The 23863-nt window shown below is 47.5% G+C and overlaps 1 protein-coding gene across 1 annotated transcript; it reads right to left on the bottom strand.

The window, feature by feature from the left end:
* On the bottom strand, nucleotides 1-22907 carry LOC135815538 (peroxisomal ATPase PEX6-like). Its single transcript, XM_065328853.1, has 25 exons — nucleotides 22477-22907; nucleotides 21068-21089; nucleotides 20530-20635; nucleotides 20191-20237; nucleotides 19629-19665; nucleotides 19335-19428; nucleotides 18810-18888; nucleotides 16112-16223; nucleotides 15728-15833; nucleotides 15216-15288; nucleotides 14888-14965; nucleotides 14327-14387; nucleotides 13668-13752; nucleotides 10812-10878; nucleotides 9843-9877; nucleotides 8522-8592; nucleotides 8010-8142; nucleotides 7343-7463; nucleotides 6723-6807; nucleotides 5568-5629; nucleotides 4873-4981; nucleotides 3893-4009; nucleotides 3058-3135; nucleotides 1929-2071; nucleotides 1-1149 (listed from the first exon to the last, which is right to left on the bottom strand). The coding sequence occupies exons 1-25, from the start codon at nucleotides 22825-22827 to the stop codon at nucleotides 1019-1021; spliced, it is 2403 nt and encodes an 800-aa protein (XP_065184925.1). The 5' UTR covers nucleotides 22828-22907; the 3' UTR covers nucleotides 1-1018.
* Between the last annotated feature and the right edge of the window lie 956 nt (nucleotides 22908-23863).

Genomic DNA, 23863 nt, shown 5'->3' with positions numbered 1-23863 from the left:
CTATTATTTTTCATTGCTGGTACATTTGCATCATCCAGCATAAAACAAAGAAAAACAGAGCCAAAAGTGTACTGTAAACGCTCACGACTCCACAGAAACGGGAACAAGACCTGCGATTTTGTTCCTGAAAACACCCGTGCCAAGAAATGGCCAAGAACATTAGCAAAAGAACACCAAACTTGCACATGGGCTTGGTTACAAGACCGGGGGGGGGGGGGGGCACTATTCAAGAGAATGCTTTACTTTTCACTGGCTAGGACACTATTCGAGATAGGGCACTATTCAAGAGAGGGCTCTAATCGCGCGAGTACGATAATTGCCACCAATGATGTCTCCAGCGGATTCAGGAAAGCCAATATGATTGGACTGATCAATTAGAAATGTTAGTTTCGACACCAAGCGTGCCCATGAACAGAGTCCATTATTAATTTGTTCGTGCAGAAATCTCTACAGTACATTGTACTCAGTGCTGCTCAATGAAATCCGATCAAGCGAGCCAGTGTGCAACCCTAGACCTGTGAACACTGCCATGTGCACTGGGCGCAGGGGGGGAATGTTAGTTTCGACACCAAGCGTGCCCATGAACAGAGTCCATTATTAATTTGTTCGTGCAGAAATCTCTACAGTACATTGTACTCAGTGCTGCTCAATGAAATCCGATCAAGCGAGCCAGTGTGCAACCCTAGACCTGTGAACACTGCCATGTGCACTGGGCGCAGGGGGGGGACTTGATTCATGCGATCGGATTTCATTGAGCAGTTCTGTACTGTAGTAGAGCCATCATGTACATAGGGATACCCTGTACCTGGTAACATCCTAGCATATTCGTTCAGCGGCACCCGACAGAACTGTATTCGAAGTATGAAGCCTACCCTGTGATTACAAATTAAATTTTATATATGCTACGTTAACTTAAAAACAATGATATGTGTAAATATGAATATGTACTTGAACATGAAGACGTCGTTACACTTCAGAAGTTGTTGTCTGGGGACGCTCAGCATCGTGTGCGCCTGGACTAATTTCTAGCTTTCATCATCTCATAAAGAGCCACATCTTCAGCCGACACAGATGAGATCAGCAGCCCCGAAGCATGCAGGAAATCCTCCTGACATACGACAAGTCGCTCAGAGCTCTGTCCGGATTGCCCTGAAGACAAAGAAAACACGCAACAGCGGCAATTGTGACGAGAGAAGCAAGACATGGCTGCTCACAATCACCCACATCTCAAGTTCATTGCCAGATGCCACCGAGATTGTGAAATAAAAGTAAGAAACCAAGAATAAGAAAGATACCGCAGTCAACAGCATGATGCAGCTTGCAAAAACACCCAGCGCTTCAGTGCAGCAAGTGCAGGAAGTGCAGATAGAGTCGCACAGTTGGAACAACAGCGATGTGGTCATCCCCATACAGACTACTGCCATACAGTTAGATCAGTTGCCAGTGTGAATGCACATGTACATGTCCTATCAATCTGCCGGCCAACGCTGTCGTAGTACAGGTACATGTTGGTTATCACCCCTTGTAGATCTGTCAAGTTTCACAACAACAACAAAAACAAAAACAACAACAACAACAACAACAACAACAACAACAACAACAACAACAACAACAACAACAACAACAACAACAACAACAACAACAACAACAACAACAACAACAACAACAACAACAACAACAATAACAACACTCTACACCTCCTACATCCGCACAATCCTAGATTATGCTTGCATTGCACTAACTTCCCTCACTGTTAATTATACCTGTAGTCATGTACCCACACGTGGGTTTTCCGGTTATACCATAAACATGTGGGCACTGAGCTGAGTTCAACGGTATACACGGTATAGGGCTGCTGGAACGCAGAAAAGTGCTAGCGGTTGTATTCTTCACTGACCGGCACTGCTCTCATCCTAATAACGACATACCTTCAGCTTCGATAAGTCCGATAAGACGATGGGCTGCGGACATCATAGCATCGGAGCATACAGACGAGATATCAGCACCGCTGACAGATGCGGGCAATGTCTCCACAATGGCACGAAGATCGACATCATGTGCCAGCTGGAACCTAAAAGCAGCACACGAGTTTCAAAATTCAAATATCAGGCAACGTGACACCGTTAGGCCAGACACTGAACAGTACATGTATCATGTGCACATGTGTTGCATCAAGAGCACATGTAAACCAGAGTGTGCAGCTTGGGGCTTTTTCTACTATGGGTGTCTGTCACGGCGGAATTCCGTGATTTGTACTAAGAACATCATATTTGGCGCAGATCTGAGGCGGGAATGGCGTAGTGCGTACAACTGAGCTGCAGTTGTGCAGAAAGAGACCTGCTTGAATCCTGCGTGTACGCACTACATCATTAAAGTGATGTAATCCTGGAATTCCGCCGTGACAGCAACCCTGCATCCGAGCTGCACACTCCGGGTTCCCTGTACTGCTGGTTGCACTCAGCCACGCCATTACGGCATGCACCGGACAATACAACGAGAGTGTACCACCTTTTGAGGGCGCCCTGCGTGAATGTGCAACCGGCGAACGGAACACTGTACAAGTATGGCAGAGAGCAATTGAGGTTGTATAGGGAGGTGAGGGCAAGAATGTGACAGTGTGTTCGCCAACTGCGCCCATTCTATTGCTGCAACCACACGCGTATTTCCAGCCGCGCGTAGACAATGGCCGTCCATCCGGCGGTATTCCACTACATACTCCAAAGAGTACCAGCGGAATTCCCACAACATACGGTGTAAGAGCCTGAGTGTGCAAGCGTCACGCATGGCCTTGCACCCGCTCGCCTTCCCGGTGTAGGGCGTACTAGTACCCCCGCTGGGAGTTAAAGTGAGGATTGACCAACAGCACAATGTGGAATGTTAGCTCCATGCACACTTCATATTACCTATAGACTGGACATGCTTCTCTGTCCTATCCACAAAACACAACTATAATAAGGGTGGAGTGGGCACAGGGGGTCTCCCAGATGCATGGGCTTTGCGAATTGTACTTGTGCGTTCTAATGCAGCACACGCGTACACACACAGAATGAAATTTACTTTCTTGTCAGGGCTGCCAGGACGGAGAGCTGTGAGCGGCGCTCCGTGTAGACTCCGACGTACACGCGGCAATCAAACCTGAATGATAGCGGATATATGCACACACACATACACAAGCACACATGCACACACACGCGCGCACACACACACACACCATGTATGTATACGCCCGTCGCAAGAGAAGTACGCAAATCTGCAAATGCACTGGATGTGCACCCACAGATTTTCTCTTATAGCAACGATAGCGAACAAGATCTGAATGAGACAGATCAAGACTTGCGCCAGATAACACTGGGCTGCGAAATGGTGCAAGGCGCAAACTGGAGTGACGCAACTGGATTCATAGAGCGCTACTGTAGCTACACCAACGCACTGAGGAAGAACACCACACTTTCCTGGTGGTTTGAACAAATAAAACTTCCGTACGGAACTGAAATTCATGCACCCACAATTTAGACTTCACGCCTGTACGTGAACGAATCAAGCAAGACCAGGTAGACTGGTACATGTAGGAGAGATTGTGCATTTTGGTGCATGAGAGCAGGGTGCAATGCAGGCAACCTACGGTAATGGAGACTGCGCATCGCGGTCTGACCCATTACCGGAGAGAGTTGCATACTCTTGTTTATGGGCGCTTAGTGATGGCCTGCAGAAGCATACTGCAGATATGATTGTTTCATTCCAGGCAATCTCTTCATTCGTCTGCAATTGCAATAAACACCGCCATCCAAGTATATTTCCAAAATCTAACAAAAGTATTGAGTATTTTGCTCAGCTTCCCATACATGTCCTCTGGTTGAGTACCAGCCACGTACACAAACATACATGTACTTACCTTCCTGGTCGCAGTAGCGCCGGTTCTATCAGATCGGGACGATTGGTTGCGCCGATCACAAACACGTTGTTCTCGCCACCCACGCCATCCAGCTCAGTGAGCAGTTGAGACACAATCCTGAACCAAACCAACATACAACATGTCTATGGAATGCATGCACACACAAGCATATTGTTCCAGATATCGTCGATAAGCAGGTGGTAGAGCCAGGCACTGAGACTGGTCGAAACTGTTGGATGTGCATGTGCATACATACAACGTACACTACCCAGCATACCTACACTACAGTGCTTGAGGCAACATGACTGTAGGTGTGTACATGTCTGTATAACCCATAACCAGAAGTGGTCGTGGGGGTCACTAGCTCAAGGCAAAACAAAATCATAAAAGAGAGACTTATATTCAGTTCTATCTGGAGTGAGTCTGGTCATTCCCCGCATGCTTTTGCTCACATCGCTCATGATAGAACTGACACAACACAGAGAATAAAATCTCCTGTGATTTGCGCAGACAAATCTCTCAAAATATGCTAGTATTTCTTCAGAAGTGCAGTGGCGGCGGCAGCGGAGCAGCCGACACGGAAAGTTAAACGTTTGCACACTGCACTGTAGACCTATCACCCACTGCTCACAGTTTCATCAACAGACTTTGACTAAAAACGCTGAGCGCCAGCGATTGCACAGTACGTACTGTTGTGCTTTACGATAAAAAATTCAAGGATTATGCAAGGTCAATGCAGGCCGTGTACCAGAATGCGAAAATTGCGGAGACTGCAGGCCTCATTGGTGTTGCAAACATGACGTTTTTTATGTTTTGTTTTTTTACTATCAACACAGTCCTACAGGAAAACATGAGGATAACGAAGAAAAAAAGAAACAACAAGACACAGGGGATGCAGGGACACCGTGCCGATGTGCTGTGTTGAATATGATTCAGTAGTGAATGAAGACTGCTGCCATTCATGGTTGTGCGCCACTCACCGATCGGACACACCGCCGGAATCACCGCTGCGTCCTCGGTTCGGGGCCAGTGCATCCAACTCGTCAAAGAAGATCACACACGGTGCTGCGGAGCGTGCTTTTGCAAACACTACACACACACACGCGCACGCACATACATGCACACGCACGCACACACATGCACACACACACACACACACACACACACACACACACACACACACACACACACACACACACACACACACACACACACACAAAGTACAGAACAACAGGAGCGTGTTCGCCCAAAAAACAAATACTACTAGTAGATAATGCAAACATGTATAGAACAATGCAGTCGCCAAGATTCAAATGCATGTGAGAGGCTTCTACCAGAGTGTAACCGTAAAAGAAAATGCTCTCTATACGGACAAAGATCTACGGGATCGGCTCAACAAACACAGGAAGCTCCTGGAAACGCTCAGCGCTCAAGCAGGGAGGGAGGCAGTGCAGAGGCTACTAGTATTTGCTGCGTGGATTATCAAGGTGATTTTACGCTCGGTGGATAGGGGACACACTAAATACATGTTGTACTGTGGGCTAACTCCTACAAGAGCCCTACCATAGGCCAAGGCAATGCATTGAGGTTTCTATACACCACTGACCGAATGCTCATGCAGGCAGACTGAAAATGAAGAGGGCATAATCATGGAGGTAATGCTGAAACTGCTGACCTTCACGCACATTCTCCTCGCTCTGTCCTACATACATGTTTAGAAGCTCTGGACCTTTGACGCTGCCAAACACAACAGCCAGGGTGCGGAAGAAAATGGAGACGCGAATGAGAATGAAGTACATACACAATACCGAATGTAACGTTGAGGCACACATGTATATACCGTAAAGTACCGCCAGAGCGCCCCGTCTCGCGAGAGCGCCCCACCTTGATTTTACAGCCAGAGAAAGGAAAATCGTATGGCAGAGTGCAACGAAGTTTGTACGATGTGAGAATCTTAGTGTACTAAGGTCACACTTGGCAGGTTTTTGTGTGGAGCTTGTGTCTGCTGGAAGGTTCGAATTGTCTGCAAAACGTGCAATATGTGTACAAGGTTCATGTCGTATGACCTACAGACAGCAGACCACCTCCACAATACGACCACGAAAGGATGAGATGGTGGGGCGCTCTGGCGGTACTTTACGGTACATACACACATGCATGCATGCACGCACGCACATCCACCCATGCACACAGGAAACACACACACACACACACACACACGCACACACACACACCTGACCTTTGACGCCCATCGCCGGAGGCGATGATAGCAATGCTATGGCAGAAGCCATAGCAACTTGTGCTGGGATTGCACCATTCAACAGCTTGCAAGGCTGAAGAATTGACCGTCACTATTCAGCCTGGTCTACACCATACAGCTATTTGAAGTGAGTTTTTTTTTGGCCAGTGAATCCCTTTTTTGGTCTTTTTTTCTTTTTTGGTCTTTTTTGGTCTTTTCTTTTTTTTCCACACACACACATCTCACCACATACTCCGGCATGCACTGGCTGTTGGTAACCACCCAGGAGAATGAAAGAAAAGTCAGGAAGAGTCTGAGAAAGAGAAGAAAGACGTGTGTGACCATAATCGTCGGGAATCGAACCCGCAATCTATCGATTGGAAATCGCTGCACATACCTGCACCATATGGGACACACACACACACACACACACACACACACACACACACACACACACACACACACACACACATACACACGCACATACACACACATATTTATACACCCACAGTAACTGCAGAGAGGTACACAACATCAAAAGCTTGACAACAATTATGCCGTTCTAATCGTTTACAAACACACTAAGCATACCTAAGGAAGTTTAGTGCACACTCTGTTGCCACAGCCTTGGCGAGGAGAGTCTTGCCACATCCTGGGGGTCCATACAGAAGAATGCCTGGGGCACACACAAAACAACATCCGGTTCAACCGATCCACACGTTGATAATACATGTACCAACAACCATTGTAGTTGTGCAGATTTGTGTTTCAACAGATCAGCTCTAACAGTGACATACCCCTGTACACTGTACTTGTACACTGTAAATGATAGGAGTTCTATACAGCTGGCGTACATCTAACACATGACACATACCGGATGGCCATGTCGGATCCAACACCAGTGAATCCCTGCACCAATGGGTCACATGATGTCGGCCATGTTGGTTGGTCCACTGTTCCACTGTCCCCATGTCGTGTACACTATTGTTTTTTTAAGGTAGATCTACTTTCTGCACAAATGAAGTCACATGACTGGATGTGAAACCACTCTACACAGATAGTGTACTCAATACATACCAGTGCATTTGTACAGACCAAGATTGCCAGAATCGCAATTTTGAGAGCGTGATTTGGATGACCAGACCGATAGAGACCAATGACATCATCTCCCATCAGTCCGGTGTGTGTGTGTGGGGGGGGGGGGGGCTCACCTGATCTCTTCAGACCACCAGCAAACAACTCCGGATGCTCCAGAGGTAACTGAATGGTATCTAGAATCTCCTGGCGTACATCACTCAGACCACCCACATCTTCCCAATGCACTTCTGGCACCTGAACACAGTGTGTGTGTGTGTGTGTGTGTGTGTGTGTGTGTGTGTGTGTGTGTGTGTATGTGTGTGTATGTGTGTGTGTGTGTGTGTGTGTGTGAGAGAGAGAGAGAGAGAGAGAGAGAGAGAGAGAGAGAGAGAGAGAGAGAGAGAGAGAGAAGAGAGAGAGAGAGAGAGAGAGAGAGAGAGAGAGAGAGAGAGAGAGAGAGAGAGAGAGAGAGAGAGAGAGAGAGAGAGAGAGTCACCAAACTGCATCCGGGGCCGGCCGAGTGGTGCCGATGTGCTGTTCCACATACAATCAGCAGGTAGCAGTAGCTGCTAACTGCTACAAAACTGCTACAAATTGGAGAGACACAGAACAGAAATGGGTCCCAGCAAGGAGAAGTGTGTGCTCCTGACCTGATACTCCCCACAATACTCCCGGCTATCTTTACAGAGCCAAAAGCCAATCTCCCCATGCAGGCGGACTGAAATCATGCCGGAAATACTCCGAAGTGCGAGGAGACAAAAAAATGCCGGAAAATCAATAACACACACCGCTGATCTGTACCTTTGGTGCACCGAGGTCCTTCGAACGTGACTGCTCGAACTGCTTGAGCGCCGCATGCCAATCATCCGCGGTGATTGGTGGTAGATGGTTGGGAAGACAAGCTGATGTTGGGTCATCCAATGGTGTGCAGCCGCTGCAAAGGAAACCCAACAAATGCACAGCCAGAAGCGTACACGAGAGTGATGAACTGGCCCACAATTTCACAGTCTTTGACAAACATACTACTGATCCAGCGGTGTGTCAGTACATCCACTACCAGTCTGGAACCCAGCAGCGCATGTGCATGTGAACTTGTGTGCACGTGTGTACTTGTGATGTATCCTAGACTGCACATATTCGTGTACGTCCATGTGAAGAAATGAATTCCGTTGTCCAGATAAAACACACACACACAGCAATGAACCTCTCCGGAGCAATCTATGAAGACGACGCTGTACACATAGGAGCTGATATTACTAGCACTCACATCGAGAACAAATGAACAAATTACAGTAAGACAGCTAGGCACTGACCTGAACAAACGTGCACGGCTGCACTGCAAGGCGCGCGAGGCCAGCGTACAGACATCGCTCAGAACTGCACCCTAAAACCAACCAAAACACACACAGCACAATGGTTGTCAGATGTGTGAAGGTGTCAGTCTTTCTTCACGGTCCGAATTCATGCAGGCCCAGTTTGTTAGTTTACCAGGTATGACGCACGGCGGCCGGTCAAAAGGCGCAGCACCCACTGTAGGGGACAGAGGTTCTGGATACAAGCATAGCAGCCGGTTGCTAGGGCCTTGGTCCGGTTGGGCTGTAGCACATTACGAACTGCATACAAACGATTGAACCGGAGATCCAACTCCCCTCCCCTCCCTTCCCCTCACTTCCCTTAACAGAAGAGGGTCTGAGCACACGACACTGTCTTTTAACCCTTTGGAGTCCATGGTTCGATTTCGAACCATGGGCATTTTGTATGCATGTGGGCGCAGTCAAACTTTCGGTTCTCGGCCAAATATTGACCATATTCAACAATCGAAGGGTCTAGATTGTAGAGAAAACTCTCAGCTATCGCCTCAAACAGGTCCGAAGTCTCTGCGATGAAGTTTGAGTGAGCGGCGAGCGATCAAACATTTCGAATTTTCTGCGCTGCGTGCTGCGAGTCAGCAGTGCGTGAAAAAAAGGGATTTCCCAGCTTCATGACAGGCGGCACGTGCCAGGGCCGGCGCAGCGCAAAGTCACGGCAAGGTAAGCTTCTACTCGAAAAAAGTTGAACATTTCCGAGCTAGATTCAGTGAAATGGCTACAGGAGACCGATTTCGTCTCAGATCTGGAGCTGGACTCGCGTTTCGGGTGCGTTGTGGCGGACAATGAATAGTGCTCTTGGCGAGTTTGGGCTCATTGTATTTCTCTCATCAAGAGCTTTCCAACGAGCCCAAGATCTTCAAATTCGGTGAAGTAGAGCCAAAGTTATGTTGGAAATGGAGTGCGCATTTTCGTAACTGCCACAAATTCTGCGGAAGCAAAAACGTTACGGACTCCAAAGGGTTAAGGCAGTGTCGTGTGCTCAGACGCTCTTTAATCGCCGGGGACTTGGTCGGTGCGATCATTTGCACCATAGAAATGGTTCAAGTGGTCGCAGAGACCAAATCATTAGCAACCAGTTTTGGTTGTAGTCAGGAGCAGTGTCTCTTGTGGCGGGTCTTCTCCATGTGACACGCTGTATGTCATACATGTGCATAGGAATGATGTAGACAGCGCCACATGCCTATCTAATCGCAGAGCAATACAATGGAAAGGCTGAAGAAGGTGATGGTACTACATCAGCTGAACAAAACCTGCACGTACCAACCTGGATTTTCTCGGCAATACGCTGGAGTTGAGACTCTGCATGGAACAGTGAAAAACAGAAGGTGAAAGAACTTAGCACACACTTAGGACTTTGCAACCGATGACCGAGCACATGTGCGTGTGTGTGTGTGTGTGTGTGCGTGTCAAGGGCGTCGGAACCGCACCGGCCGGGGCGGCCATGGCCGCCCCACTTTTTCGGCCGTTTTTTTTTTTTTTTTTTTTTTTTTTTTTTTTTTAGCACACTGCAACAAAGCGCGATGATCTCAGCGCAAACGTGGCAAATCCTTGTCCCCGATCGTGGTTTGTTGCAGGATCAAAAGTCCATGTACACTGAAATGGCACCAAATGCCTGGGAATGCTTGCAATTGGCTTCAATTTTGAATTTTTTTCCCGGGGAAGTGTAATGTTTGTCCCCGACCGTAGCATCTTCTTGGTTTTTTGCAGAATCAAAAAGTCTTTCATTGTAGTTACCGTACACTGAAATGGCACCAAATGCCCGGAAATGCTTGCAATTGGCTTTAATTTTTGAAATTTTTTCCCGGGGAGGACCCCGGACCCCCCTTCCATGGCCGCCCCACTTCCAAAGTCGTTCCGACGCGCCTGCGTGTGTGTGTGCACGCACGTTTGTGATGTATGTGTGTGTGCAGACTATTGCTTCTGTGGAGCACAACAAACACAGGCTAGTCTGCAGGCAGAGATTGAGAGATGCACACCGTACTTCATGCATTCACATCTAAACTGAGCGCCTGTGCTGTGACAAGCTTACTTCCAACAGGTCTACGTGTGTAGTCTTTTCATCGACCAGCAGTCAACACAAGCAAAGCTTGAGAGCCTACATGCGCCTTATCAAGCATTTAGGTCAGAGAAAACACAATGCTGCATAGAAATACTGAAAGCATCATCGTCTACACGTTGATAGTGAATCAAAAGGATCCGATGCTGAGAGCGAGCTGCCAACTCAAGCACTGACCGTCTTCAATGCGACTGTTGCCAATCATGTCCCTCATGACGGAAACGCGCTCCTCGGTTGACAGTGGCTAGGAGAAAAGAAGCACACAGCACACAGCACACCCACACCGACACTCTGTACATGTAACCAACACCAGCCAGCAATGGCTGGAATCCAATACATGGGAGCAAATAGCTATGCATCAGTCACTGCCCACATAGGGCCACCCAGAATTAATTCGTTGTTTCGAGTCACCCGATCGACCGTCATTTTTCATCCGACCGCAAATAATTTTTGGTCCCAAGGCATTGTGCATGTGTACATGACTGCGTACACACGTGATCCTAATAATGCACACACTGCGCACGAAAAGACCAAGGAGCAAGGAATACTTCCGTAAATGATCTCAGGCATAGGCAGCAAACATTCTAACCTCTCACGTTAGTAGCCAGCCCCGCGCACGCGAACCCTATGTGAACGATAGGCTTGCAAGTATCAATGGCCACATGATGTCAGCGCTTTCCATCATTCGAAGACCCTAGAGCTGCCAAATTCAGTGGCAATACCCAGCAGTTTCGCCTCGTGGATGCGAACCGCTTCGTCTCCGACGAATACAAACTGTCAAGGCTCAAGGAGGCGCTGCAAGGAAGCTCAGCCGAAGATATAATAGCAGATATGTTTGACGGTTCGGGTGCGTGCACTGCTGCATGGACGGAGCTATTAATTAAAGAACGTTGTTTGGTGGTTCTGATCGCCATCTTCCCTTGCAGGAGAGATTCTCAATCACAAACATATCACCTCTGACAGCGACACAGAGTCTGTGCGGAAGTTCTCAGTAAAGCTGCGATGCACTGATGATGTAAGTGCTCCGAGCAAGTTTAGGATTAAGTGTGTTTATCGGGCTTCTCGCCGCCATTAATTGGTATGCCAGGCAAGCTACCGGGTGACCTGTCGCCTGGCGAGCTGCGGACCAGAACCGTCATTCTGACAGTCCCCGGTGAGTTTTCCTCGTTTTCTCTTGAAAAGCGGTACGAATCAATGTACGCGGCATGTCAAGTCTCGGCTCCAGGATGTCGCCCGCTTGGCGTGCAGTTTAGCGGAAGACACTGTAAGATCACCGTTCAACAACCCACCGGCTGTGACCGGACTTGATTCGCAAAGGACTGCAGCTTGCCGGTAAGGAAGTAAATGTAGAACCTCTGGCGCCATTGGTCACGACACTACATGTGCATGACGTTCCCCTTTTCGGGGCGTCACCGAAGCTAGCTTCCGTGCTCAGCGAGTATGGCGAGGTAGTCAGGGCGGTTACGTTCGGCACCGCGAAATTAAAGAATGGCCAAGTCCTGGCAACAGGCACACGATACGTGCAGGTAAAATTAAAAAAATCCATCCCAAGCTACATCAAAGGGAGCACACATTGCAAAATTTGGTACTCGGGACAAGTGCAAACGTGCAGGGCATGCGGAAAGGCTGGCCACATTGCAAAAAACTGTGGTACGGCATCACACGAAGAATGCACCCGATCAAATGAACCCGTACAACCTTCCGACACTCGTGCCCAAAACCAGACCAATGATAGCACCAGTGACACGGCGCCACACGAAGATCAACACACCCGACCCTCCTAAGAAGAACATAAGAAGAGCCGCAGACCATGGTTCACGTCACACCACCACATACTATGGAAGGCTCGCCATCGCCTCTTTAAGCGGGCCAAGGCCACAGGACGCCCAGAAGACTGACTCTGTATCGTTTTTCTCGAAATGCATTCACTTCTTCTCTGAGGACTAGCCAAAAACACTACTTCCGTCAACTCGGATTCGACCTCCTAAAGAAATGCCAATCTGCTACTTGGTGGAATCAATCAAAATCCCTCTGCAATATCAGCCGTCCCAAACATTGCATCCCAGGCCTCCTTGACGACAATGGTGTGCATGTCGAAGAAGAGACAGAAAAGGCAGAGTTGCTTTGTAGCCACTTCGCGGCGCAGTGCAAGCCACATCACAATATTGACACCAACAAGCTGGATAATGCTCGAGTCACAATAACACCTCACTCTACCTTGTTTGCAAGGAAGCTCTGCCTTTTGCAGCACATCCTCTTACAACACACCAGTGGCAAGGCTTATCATCCCCCCCCCCCTCTATTCTTAAGTTTCAAGGAGTTGAAGTTTGAGGGAGTTGATATATTTCACATCGCATGTATCGTTGATATTCTTTTTTAGATTCTCTCTTCACATACACACCTGTGGTAAAAGTAGATTTTGAGAGAATGCACTACCTATAGCCAGGCTTTGAACCTTCTTTTGAAGGCAACTTGCCTTCCTTTGCATGCAGAAAGGAATCTTCGAACTATTGTTGCAGCTCTACTGAAAGAACCGTAGAACCTTTTTTGCAGCTCTACTTGAAAGCCACACAAGAGCATTAGCCTGCTGTTCGTGGCACCAAGAGTGCATAACCCCCAAGAGTGTGCAACTCCAGCTATGGGGTCTGCGACGGCAGAACTTCACATCACGTGATGAACCCGTACACATTATTTGCACGCTGTGCATGATAGATACAGGGTGGTAAGGAACCCAGCTTTGAGTTCAACTCTTGTGGTCACTTTGCACTGTTTGCCAGCGTAACCTTTCGAACCATGTCACGTGATGTGAAGTTCTGCCGTCGCAGCACTGCATAGAGGCTGTGCAGGCAGTTGCACACTCCTGGGGGTTATGTACTCTTGATGGCACTAAGGTAGTGCACAGCGCTGCAACTGCCCGCGGCAATCAGCACCGATAGAATGATTGCTAGATATACGGGATTGCTAGTGGCGTTCAATGGGATGGCACCCACTAGCACTAGCATCTCATAGAGCACATGCCATCGTTTCCCTCACCGGTATACTGATAGTGATGCGTAACTGTTGCGCAACAGACGTAGCCAGGCGGCTTGCTTTCGTACAAGAGCAGATCACCACCACACTGAACCACACACACACAAACAACGGGAAAACATGGTTATCAAATGCTAAAAAAACTCTTTTTTCGATACAGTCAAACCTCTTTAGGACGAACTTCAAGGGACCGCTGATATTTGTTCGCAATAACGGCAGTTCTTCTTATCCATAATGTTTTACCCAGTGAATACACAGGGTTTCATCCAATACAGTTACGAATACTAGTTCTTCTTAGGCAAAAATTTGTCTTATCAGTCGGTTCTTCCTAACCAGGTTTCACTGTACTTCGACAGCTTCCCAAGGGGCTCACCGGACTCCACTGCCTCTATTTAGCAGTGGCCCCTTTATAATCCGGCACCATTTTTTGTGCTACAGAATTTCTGCTGGATTAGGGACGGTGCTGGATTAACAAATCTGATTTATTGCTGCAATGTGCATAACATGTGCATATTAAAAGAGTACATTTTGGTAACTGAAAATCATGCTGGTTTATACAGGGTACTTGTTTATACAGGGTGCTGGTGTTATAAAGTGCTGGATTAGAGATGTAGACAACTGTACTACATTGACGCAACGGTAAGAGCAGCTACCCGCCGTACCTTTCACTAAGTGTTGCCAGCGAGTCTAGCTGTGCCTGGAAGGTTGCACCCAGCCGTAGCTCTGCAGATGACAGAACACAAACACAGAAGGCTCTGTAGCACTTCGTTCAAGGCCGTCCACATAGGCAGTGGCCCTGTATCCTGAAAAACAACAGCCAGGAGAACATGTTCTACATCAAGAAACACTGTACACTGTACTGCGGGGCTGCAGTGTCAGTAGTAGAACAAATGCCAGAAACTTCAAGGGTAGAAGGACAGCACGCATGGCAAACCTCCGCACGAACCCGTAACACAGTGCGTTCCACTGGAACACATTGTAAGGAAGATAATTAATTAATTACGCCAATGTGTATTTCAACTGAACAAATGGCCATGCCAGGTACCAGTAAATCAGGCAAGTTAAGCCAAGCCTTGAAGAAGCCTTGGTGACCCTGGCCACATTGACTTTATTAAGTCAGGTGACCTAAAAACTCGCGTGCATTATCACAGTAGCTACTGTGGCACACTGTCCCATGAAAATAGATAACTATATGTACAGTACAGTACAGTCAGGCACATTACCTTCCTCGGCGGAATCCTTCCGACGTGCCAGCACCTCCGCATGGCATAAGTAAAGGACAGATGGGCAGCGCTTGCGAGCTGTGAAAAAGACATGAGAATGTACAAGGTACATGTATATGACTTTGTACTATGTTTTTCACACAGACACTATTAGGAGCACAACACCCTGACCACTAGCATATGCCCAGGACCTCTCAAACTTCACAATTCGCTTGAACTGAGCCCAAACAACGGAACAGTACCCACCAAACCGGCCAAATTCGGGAAACTAAAATCGGCATGATATCACTACTCAGGGCATGCCCGCAGTCTTGTGCGCATCTCTAACCTTTCTCAAAGACGTTCTTCAACTTGGTCTCACCCGCCTGAACAGTGTCCGCCAGCAAATCATAACAGCTCACCTAAACGGCACAGCGGAACAAAATTAAAGCATGGAGATGTCATGGTCAGACACATAATCATAGTCCGTACTTACAACTGAGTAAAAAGTACAGTCATGTGCATGTGCTATACTCGTGCAATGCTCCATGTGTTTCTTGCACTCACAGCGCTCTGACTGCGATGCTTTGAGCTGGTATAATTATAAAAGCTTTTTCATTCATTGGACTATTATTATTATTGCAATCGGTTCGGCAAGTCACTCTGAGCTCCGCTGACGAGACGTAACAAGGTCAAAACAGCTAGTGGTCCGGAGATTGAGTGTATGTACATGTACTGCAGAATGCAGAATGCATGCATGCCAACTGTACGCTTCAAATCAACCTTACCCACCCAGAAAAAGCAAGAGAACCAAGACATGAGCTACGGAAGCACACCACAACAGCCAGTAAACACTCGTACCTCACAGAGGGTCACTCCCAGCCAGCGGCAGCACGATCGAACCAGACTCTTCTTCCCGCTGCCAGGGTCACCGGTCAACAAGAGATGGCACCGCGGCCGAATGTTCCTGACAAGTTTACGGAAAGAAACAGACACAACAGGAGGACAGAAGTGACATGCACTTGAGTGAACGATTTCTGTAACCTTTCTTTCTAAGATACGAATAGAAAGATAACACAGACAACCACTAGGAAAGCAACATGAACTCCCTTCTGGCCACACTTCTGCTGGGCCTTAGAGTCCAGTTTCTTTTCGTTGCCCACTTTGAAAAACAAGACATAGGCGCTCGGTACGCAGCACCGCAAACCTAGGGTTACGCATCAGCATCACAGTTACCGTGTTTACCTTGGCAGGCATGCAGAGGAGAACGCCGGCATGATTGCGTTCTGAAGGATTTCCATTTGAACGCCTAGACCTGGCGGTACACATGGACACCATGCGTTTGCACCATAGCCACCTGTGCACCAGATAAGGAGAGAGGAAACAAAGGATGAAAGCGAATAAAGCTACAGTCCATTCATAAAAATATGAGCGCTGGCTCTGGCGAGCTCCCGTGTTTGGTGATTTTTCGTGACTTTATTGTACACGGTGCAGTGCCGCGAAATTTGCCTGGATTTTCAAGGTTTTTCCAATTTAGTGCGTTTGGGGCAAAACCTGGCCGAAGTCCTATTCTTGTTATGGCTTGCTGTTCGGAGAAAGAGACTAAAGAAACTAGGGCATTCCACGGGGATTGCAATTTTTTTTTGAGAAACTCAAACTTTGACCCAGTTATGGCCAAAAGCTAGGATATCTTTTTATGAATGGACCGTAGATTACCTGCTATGGCTGACTCAGCAGCAATCCTCTCTGCATACATCATTGCTGTAGTACGTGGTGTTTACATGTTCTAGTGGACTAGCTCCTCGACTATGCTCTGGCTCTTTCAAGAAGTCCTCTGCCAAACCGTTTTCCCCTGTTTTCTCTATTGGGTCATCGGATAACTACACATCAGCTGATATAGGTGCCGTTAGCTGCTGAATTGTTGTTGTTCTCATTTGCCGTATTTTCTGGAGGATAAGCCGACCCCCCCCCCCCCCCCCCCTTGCCACGAAATACAGACATCTAATCATCTATCTTATTTATCACCGTTAATTTCATCATCAGAGTATAAGCCGCAGCCCCCTTTTTTAGGTGAATTTTGAGTGTTCAAAGTGCGGTTATACTCCGGAAAATACGGTACTTGCTCTATTCTATGCTGGTTTTGAGCGCACCTTGGGCAAGTCTGGCAATTACGCAAAGGTGGTAACAGTTTGGTGCAATGAACAGGATCAATTGCACTACTTCTGCCTGACCTTCACCATGGCCGGTAAAGTGAAAGTGTCTGTCAAACTCGACCTGGACCATGGCCTTGGTCAGGACCACTACCAGACGTGACTCAGTCAACTGGCTATTGCTAGCCAGCTACATGAGAGCAAGGTTAGCGTCAATCGGCCAAATACTTGGATTTTCTACTGTCCGCCGAGCTTAACTTCCTGGTGCTAATCCATTGGCACCGGTGCTTCTTGGCGACCCAGCTTATCCCCATCCTGCCACGAGTCACGAAGGAGTTTCCCCCTGTGAAATGTGAGCATCATGAGCTTTTCAACACACGGCTCACGTCCACTCGAAACCAGATTGAGTGTGCATTTGGAAGGCTAAAGGGTCGCTGGCGCATACTAAACCAGCCCATTGACCTTGCCACCGACATCCTACCCGATGTCATCTATACATGCTTTGTGCTTCACAACTTCTGCTCACTGAGGAAGGAGGAGGACGTAAGAAGCACTTGACTCCAGCAGCAGATATCACAAGAGCGCACCACTCAAGCATGCAATCACCGCTCTTCCAGGTATGCCATTTATTCTTACAACTCTCGTTCAGGCTATGCGGTTCGCGACGCATTTGCAGATTATTTCTTTGTAATTGACAAGTAGTGTCCTGATGGGAACTTCGAGCATTTACTGAACTCTTCCAGGCAGCAAGTTATTCATATAACCGTCGCTCTGGCTATGCTGTCCGGGTCACGCTTGTTGATTATTTCTCATTCATTGAGTGTCCTGATGTGAACCCTTTTTTCATTTACTGTTGCTGGTGACCGTGTGTGTGTGTGTATGTCGGTGCTGATTTACCATTTTCGATCCATCCGATATTATTACCGACAATAATCCGCCACTCCTCTAGGGCCTGCAAGCCAGTTCGGCGGTTGAACTTGGGAGCTGCTGGTGTGAAGGAGGGAAATGTTAGCATTGCACTCTGTCCTAACAATTACAGTCCATTTCAAAAAAATAGACGCATGGTATTTTTGAAATATTTCAAATTCGGCTGGAGCTTTTCGAGAATTTTTTTAGTGATCACAGATTTTACGTGGTATAGATGCTGGCCTAACGGTTTTTTGAAACCACGCGTCTATATTTTTGAAACGCACTGTAACAGCACTAACTAGTAGTACATTTGTAGGTGGACACTCAGCAGCACTGGCCGCTCTATTATAATCCTGTAGTCTGGATGCTTACAGCATTGCATAATGATGGTGATAATCCTAGGCTAGATTGCCTGCTATGTATGACCGAGAGTACATAAGAGTTATGTACTCTTGGTATGACTCAGCAGCCATCCTCTTTGCATACATGCTGCTGTTATAAGTGGTGTTTACATGTTATGGTGGACGGTGGTATACACTCTGGCTCTTTCTAGAAGTCCTCTGCCAAACCAGTTTCCTCTGTTTTCTCTATAGGGTCTTTACCTGCACATTATCCCCCATCCCCTATCCACACAAGACAAGTCTGATCACAACTCCCCTAAGGTGGCAGCAGTTTTTGCACCTAGTTGTACCTGCCTTGCCTGACACCCAGCCCCCACCCTCATGTACAATACTAGCCAAAGAAATCCAACCTCATGAATAAAACAGCACCGGGCGCTACGCAGCCCTACACATACAGGTCTGTGCACTCAAACGCGGCGCTACATTATTCATGAGGTTGGATTTCTTTGGCCATCACTGTACATGTATCAACACCAAACATACCTGGCACGACATGCTTGACAGTCTCGCAGCTGCACGCTTCTAAGAGAGACGGGATGGGAAAATTCGCTCGGCCAGCATCCTAAAAGCAAACAGAAAATTTGACGGCAGACAAAAAAAATCTGGAGACCTGAGAAAGTGTCTTCTTTTCATTAATAGTTTGCCTACACATGCATTTACACAAACACACACACACACACACACAACCACATTCATATTACCGTATTTTTCGGAGTATATTAAATCACAATTCACCCAAAGCTCGGTGCGCCTTATACTACAATGGTCAAACAAACGGTGATATACAGGGCAGACATGATCTGTATTTCGTGACAACAAAATCTGGGTGCGGCCTATGCTCTGGAAACTATAGTATGTCTCAGCCACAACTGTCACCCTGTGTGGGACTCAGGGAATGAGAATAGTCTGCTTGGCACGCTGGTTCTTTCCCCAACGGCAATCTTGGCACCCAGACTGGGCCATAACGTTGCCGGTCAAAAAGCGGCAGCAGTGCACGGTTGCACTCACCAGTACTAGAGCTGTGTCTGCAGCAGAGGCCTGGTACAGGTGAACATCACTCTCGGGTACAGGACTGATTGCTGCCACTCGAAAGTACGTCAATCTGCCACGAGAGCACAAGCACAAACAAGTACTTGATTAATTTCGCCAATCGAACATGTTTATGCTCCAAAGTATATGAATGCATGCACGCATATATACCCCCCCCCCCCCCCCACACACACACACACAAGTCTGTAAAGCAAACCATTAGTTGAACTGGTCAAATGACTACTGTGATGTCAGCACTGACAAGCTGCTTACCGACGTGGAACATGCTGACTGCCAAAGAGACTTTCATCTAATCAGCATGGGAGAAAGTACAGAAACAGGCAGAGCATGGTTAAAACAAGGCAGACATGTGTAAACCTGAATGAGTGCACCAACATAGATAGATATTACATAGATGTATGACCTTGCACTATCGTCAAGCGTACATAAACCAGAGCATGCGGCTCCGCATCTATGCAGCACAAAACCGATCCCACGGCGACATTGTTGTACTCTTGCCATTGTATTATACCCCGGACATGCCTGCACAGTGGTGAGCAACAATGCCATAGGTTCACCCGTGACTCCATGGCTTAAGGCAACACTGTGCATACTACTGTAAAACACGATATTTTCGGTGTATTAAACTTTAATTCCGGTGATTTCGGTAGTGAAAACCAGCACCTAAATTTAGATTACACCTAAAAGACACCAGAGTATACACTGTATGTGCAGGGAATGCTGGTCACCTAATTCTAAATTACACCTGAAACCTGGCAGGTCCCTAGCACCAAAATGTTGATGCACCTAAAATTACATGTGTTACAGTACTTACTATCAGCTACTGCAGGTATAGCAAAAACCCAGCCGACCGATAAGAACCTGACAAGCAGAAAAAGCAAGCAGAAAACACAACATATACAATACAATAATGAACACTAGTACTATGATGACACATCCAATGGAGTAAGTCCATGTGCACACACAACTAAGAACTACAGTCTGCATACTAGTACTGAGTCTCTTGGGCTTCATGGAATGCATGATGGTGCGATGTTTCACTCGGTACAAGTTGTCAGCTCACGGTACCAATAGAGCGCCATTGCAACTAGCAGTGCGTCCTGAAGGTGAATGGGAAACATTACCAGTTACAGAGCCCAGAAGGCAGACTCACCGAGGACGGTGAAAGTACGCTTTTAGTGCTGCGTCAGTCCCATCATTCACTTGAGCTCCGCCACAAAACTGAATGTGAACCTCTGATGCACTGGGTACGTCATCAGCTATACACAAAATCAAGGGAAAATAAAGCAAACAGCTGTAATCAACAATAACGTCCATGGAGTGTACATGTACATGCATTCTATCAATACACGTATAGACCGAGAGTAGCAACCGCTCACCCCAGAGCCTGGGTTTCATATGGCTGAATGCACAGTTTATCTACCTAATGATATCTTTAATAAAGTGTATTCATTGCTGTCTCCAAACAAAAGGCCATATCACTGCATACTGTAGAAGTAAGATGGCAATGAAATAAGTCAATCACTCAGCAATGGACATTAGTTATCACGGAGATCTCCGCTCAACGAGGACACAGAACACACAATGATTCTGTGACCACAGGACTAAAACATATAGAAGAAGCTCGTCCCTTTTGACGGATACATGTACAGATTTAAATTACCCAAAGCACTTAGCATAGAGCACCGTACCTGATGAGAACTGACAATCAGCCTGTACAAGGCAAGAGCACACAGCAGAGAACAAAAAAGTGTTCAGCAGGGGCAGCACAGTCACAGGGCACAAGAATGACAGGGATCACACAGTGCCAAATAGTGCTAGCAACCTCGGCGATAACCTTATAAGTTGGTCGCTCCCCGCACCGGGGCTTGCGCCTTTGTCAAATCAGGTAGGCGGGAAAGCACGAGCTCCAGTGTGGGGAGCAACCAACTTCCCCTGGGACTCACACATCTGAAATATATCACGGCTCTAACGCATTTCTCACTTCCTCCGACATCCCGGCACCCCAGATGGATGTGTAATCAGAGTGTGCATTTCTAAAGGCAAGCAGAGGTCAGGCAAGGCAGTGCATCCTGCATAGAGTGGCGGGGAACCAGGGATTGGTCTTTACTTGTCACAAGTTAGTTTTGTTATGATTTTTATTCTTTGGTGCCAAAATGCATGTGCATAATAGAATCAGTGGTGGATATGGAGGAATGGGGGGGGGGGGAGAGCGAGAGAGAGAGAGAGAGAGAGAGAGAGAGAGAGAGAGAGAGAGAGAGAGAGAGAGAGAGAGAGAGAGAGAGGGAGGGAGGGAGGGAGGGAGGGAGGGAGGGAGGGAGGGAGGGAGGGAGGGAGGGAGGGAGGGAGGGAGGGAGGGAGGGAGGGAGGGAGGGAGGGAGGGAGGGAGGGAGGGAGAGAAGAGAGAGAGAGAGAGAGAGAGAGAGAGAGAGAGAGAGAGAGAGAGAGAGAGAGAGAGAGAGAGAGAGAGAGAGAGAGAGAGAGAGAGAGAGAGAGAGAGAGGGGCATAGAGGGCAGGGGTTGGAGACTTAAACGTTTGGTCCTGTGCATGTCCAGTTATGGAGCAATTCCCAAGCTCTTTATCAGCGAGGGCCCCTTGCCTGAATGTAATCCTGGCTGGGCCACTGGGTAATATTTTACGGGCACATGGTACACATTTCATCGATTCTGCTCAAGACTAAGATTATGTGCTATCTAATCAAGATCTTTTTTGAGGTTTGTTTATCTATCCTACAAACAATCCATGGATCCATAGCAAATGCAATGGGGGCACACTGAACTACACTGGCACACTATTCTATTCACGTGGAATTGTTTAGTTTGAAGCATGACTGCACATTACGCCAATTGCTATGCAACAATTGACTGGACTCGGGTTTCCGTGTTGCGTGCGACTTCAAATTCTGGTCCATCGCCTATCCGGATATTTGATGAACGCAAAACGAATAGGTATGTTGCAAAGTGAGGTCTGACTGAATATTCACATTCTTCATTTTGTTTCACACAGTTCACTCTCCTTCATAAGTTGGAAAGGATGTTTGCACAGTGAAAACACACACACATATTCCATGTATCTGTCCTATCCATATTAGGGTCTTACATTAATAACGGTGGCTAGTCCACGTGGGAAAGCTACGGGATGTGCCCTGGCATTACTCAGCAAGCATGGAGAGCTGTAAGCAGTGGACGAGTTGAGATTCTCAGTGCTGACGAAGGATGGCATCCGTAAGAACTCTCCATGGAGCTGCTCAAGTGACTGCAAAACACCACTATCCACAACTTGAACGAGAGCTAGAGTATCCGGACTGCCATGCTGTGCTTTCACTGCAACAATTTGACTTCGAGCAATTCCTGATGCTTCTTCACTGAGAAAAATTGTTCGATGTTCATCCTTCACGTGTCGTTTGATCTCCTCAGGAAGGAAAGGGACGGGTTTCAAAGTTGCACTCATGTTCCATCACCAGCACGACTAGTCTACAACCAATCTGGATCATGGAGGAAGCACAACTAAAAATTATCCATATAAAACCGCTCTGTGAGCGGTTCTGAAAAACCTTTACTGGTACTGCCCCGTCGTAAAAGTAAGAAATTAGAACTGGTCCATTGTCCTCCCAAATGCGAACTGATCCACCTAAATCATGAATGACGGGACCCGAACGCACCAGTAGCACGAGGTCGGGAGGGCACAGGACAGCAATTATCATAGGGTAATTGCCCATTTCGCTAGCAATGGTACATTGCGACGGGAAGTGGGAGTTGTGTGAGGAGCGGAAGCGAGATATAACAGTGTATTGCCTATGACGTCAGTCATTTCCTTCAACCCAGACCGGTCTTCAAAGTGCAAAAAATAAAATCCAGGCCCAACCCAGGATCGTCGCCTGTTATTGAAGCGAAACCCTATGATCATTAATTTATGACAAGAGAAAGGGAAGGGCCGGGTGGGACACTGTTATATCTCGCTTCCGCTCCTCACACAACTCCCACTTCCCGTCGCAATGTACCATTGCTAGCGAAATGGGCAATTGCGTATCGGAGCGTCAGCTTCGATATAACAGTGTATTGTTAAAAGCGCTGAACAAACCCCAGCACTATAAATCCAGACCACCAATGAGGAGCAAAGGTGACCATGCGCCACACCGGAGTGAAGCGGGACAATATTATCAGAGCCATGATATATGAAAGCAAATAGCAAGCCATAGCCCAAACACTAAACCGAGGACATAAAGTGGATAATAGCAAACCCGGTAGGGACGGGAGATGCAAAAGAAACCATGCCAAGTATGGAAATAGGCCAAGTCCAACGAGAAGGAAGGCGAAACTGAAAGGCGCACCGAAAGCACGCCGAAGTATAAATAAAGAACAAGACGTGTCAACAAAGCATGTAGTCAACAGACCTGATCACACAATGCAGAGGTCAGAGACGCACACAACGAAAGAAAAAGCCATGCCAGCATGGGCAGCGCCAGGTGCAAAGCCGCAGGACACAC

Source organism: Sycon ciliatum, chromosome 4 (genome assembly GCF_964019385.1).
Source record: "Sycon ciliatum chromosome 4, ocSycCili1.1, whole genome shotgun sequence".
Classification (NCBI taxonomy): Eukaryota; Metazoa; Porifera; class Calcarea; order Leucosolenida; family Sycettidae; genus Sycon; species Sycon ciliatum.
The sequence above is the reverse complement of the archived record's forward strand: the minus strand, read 5'-3'. Positions and strand labels throughout refer to the sequence as shown.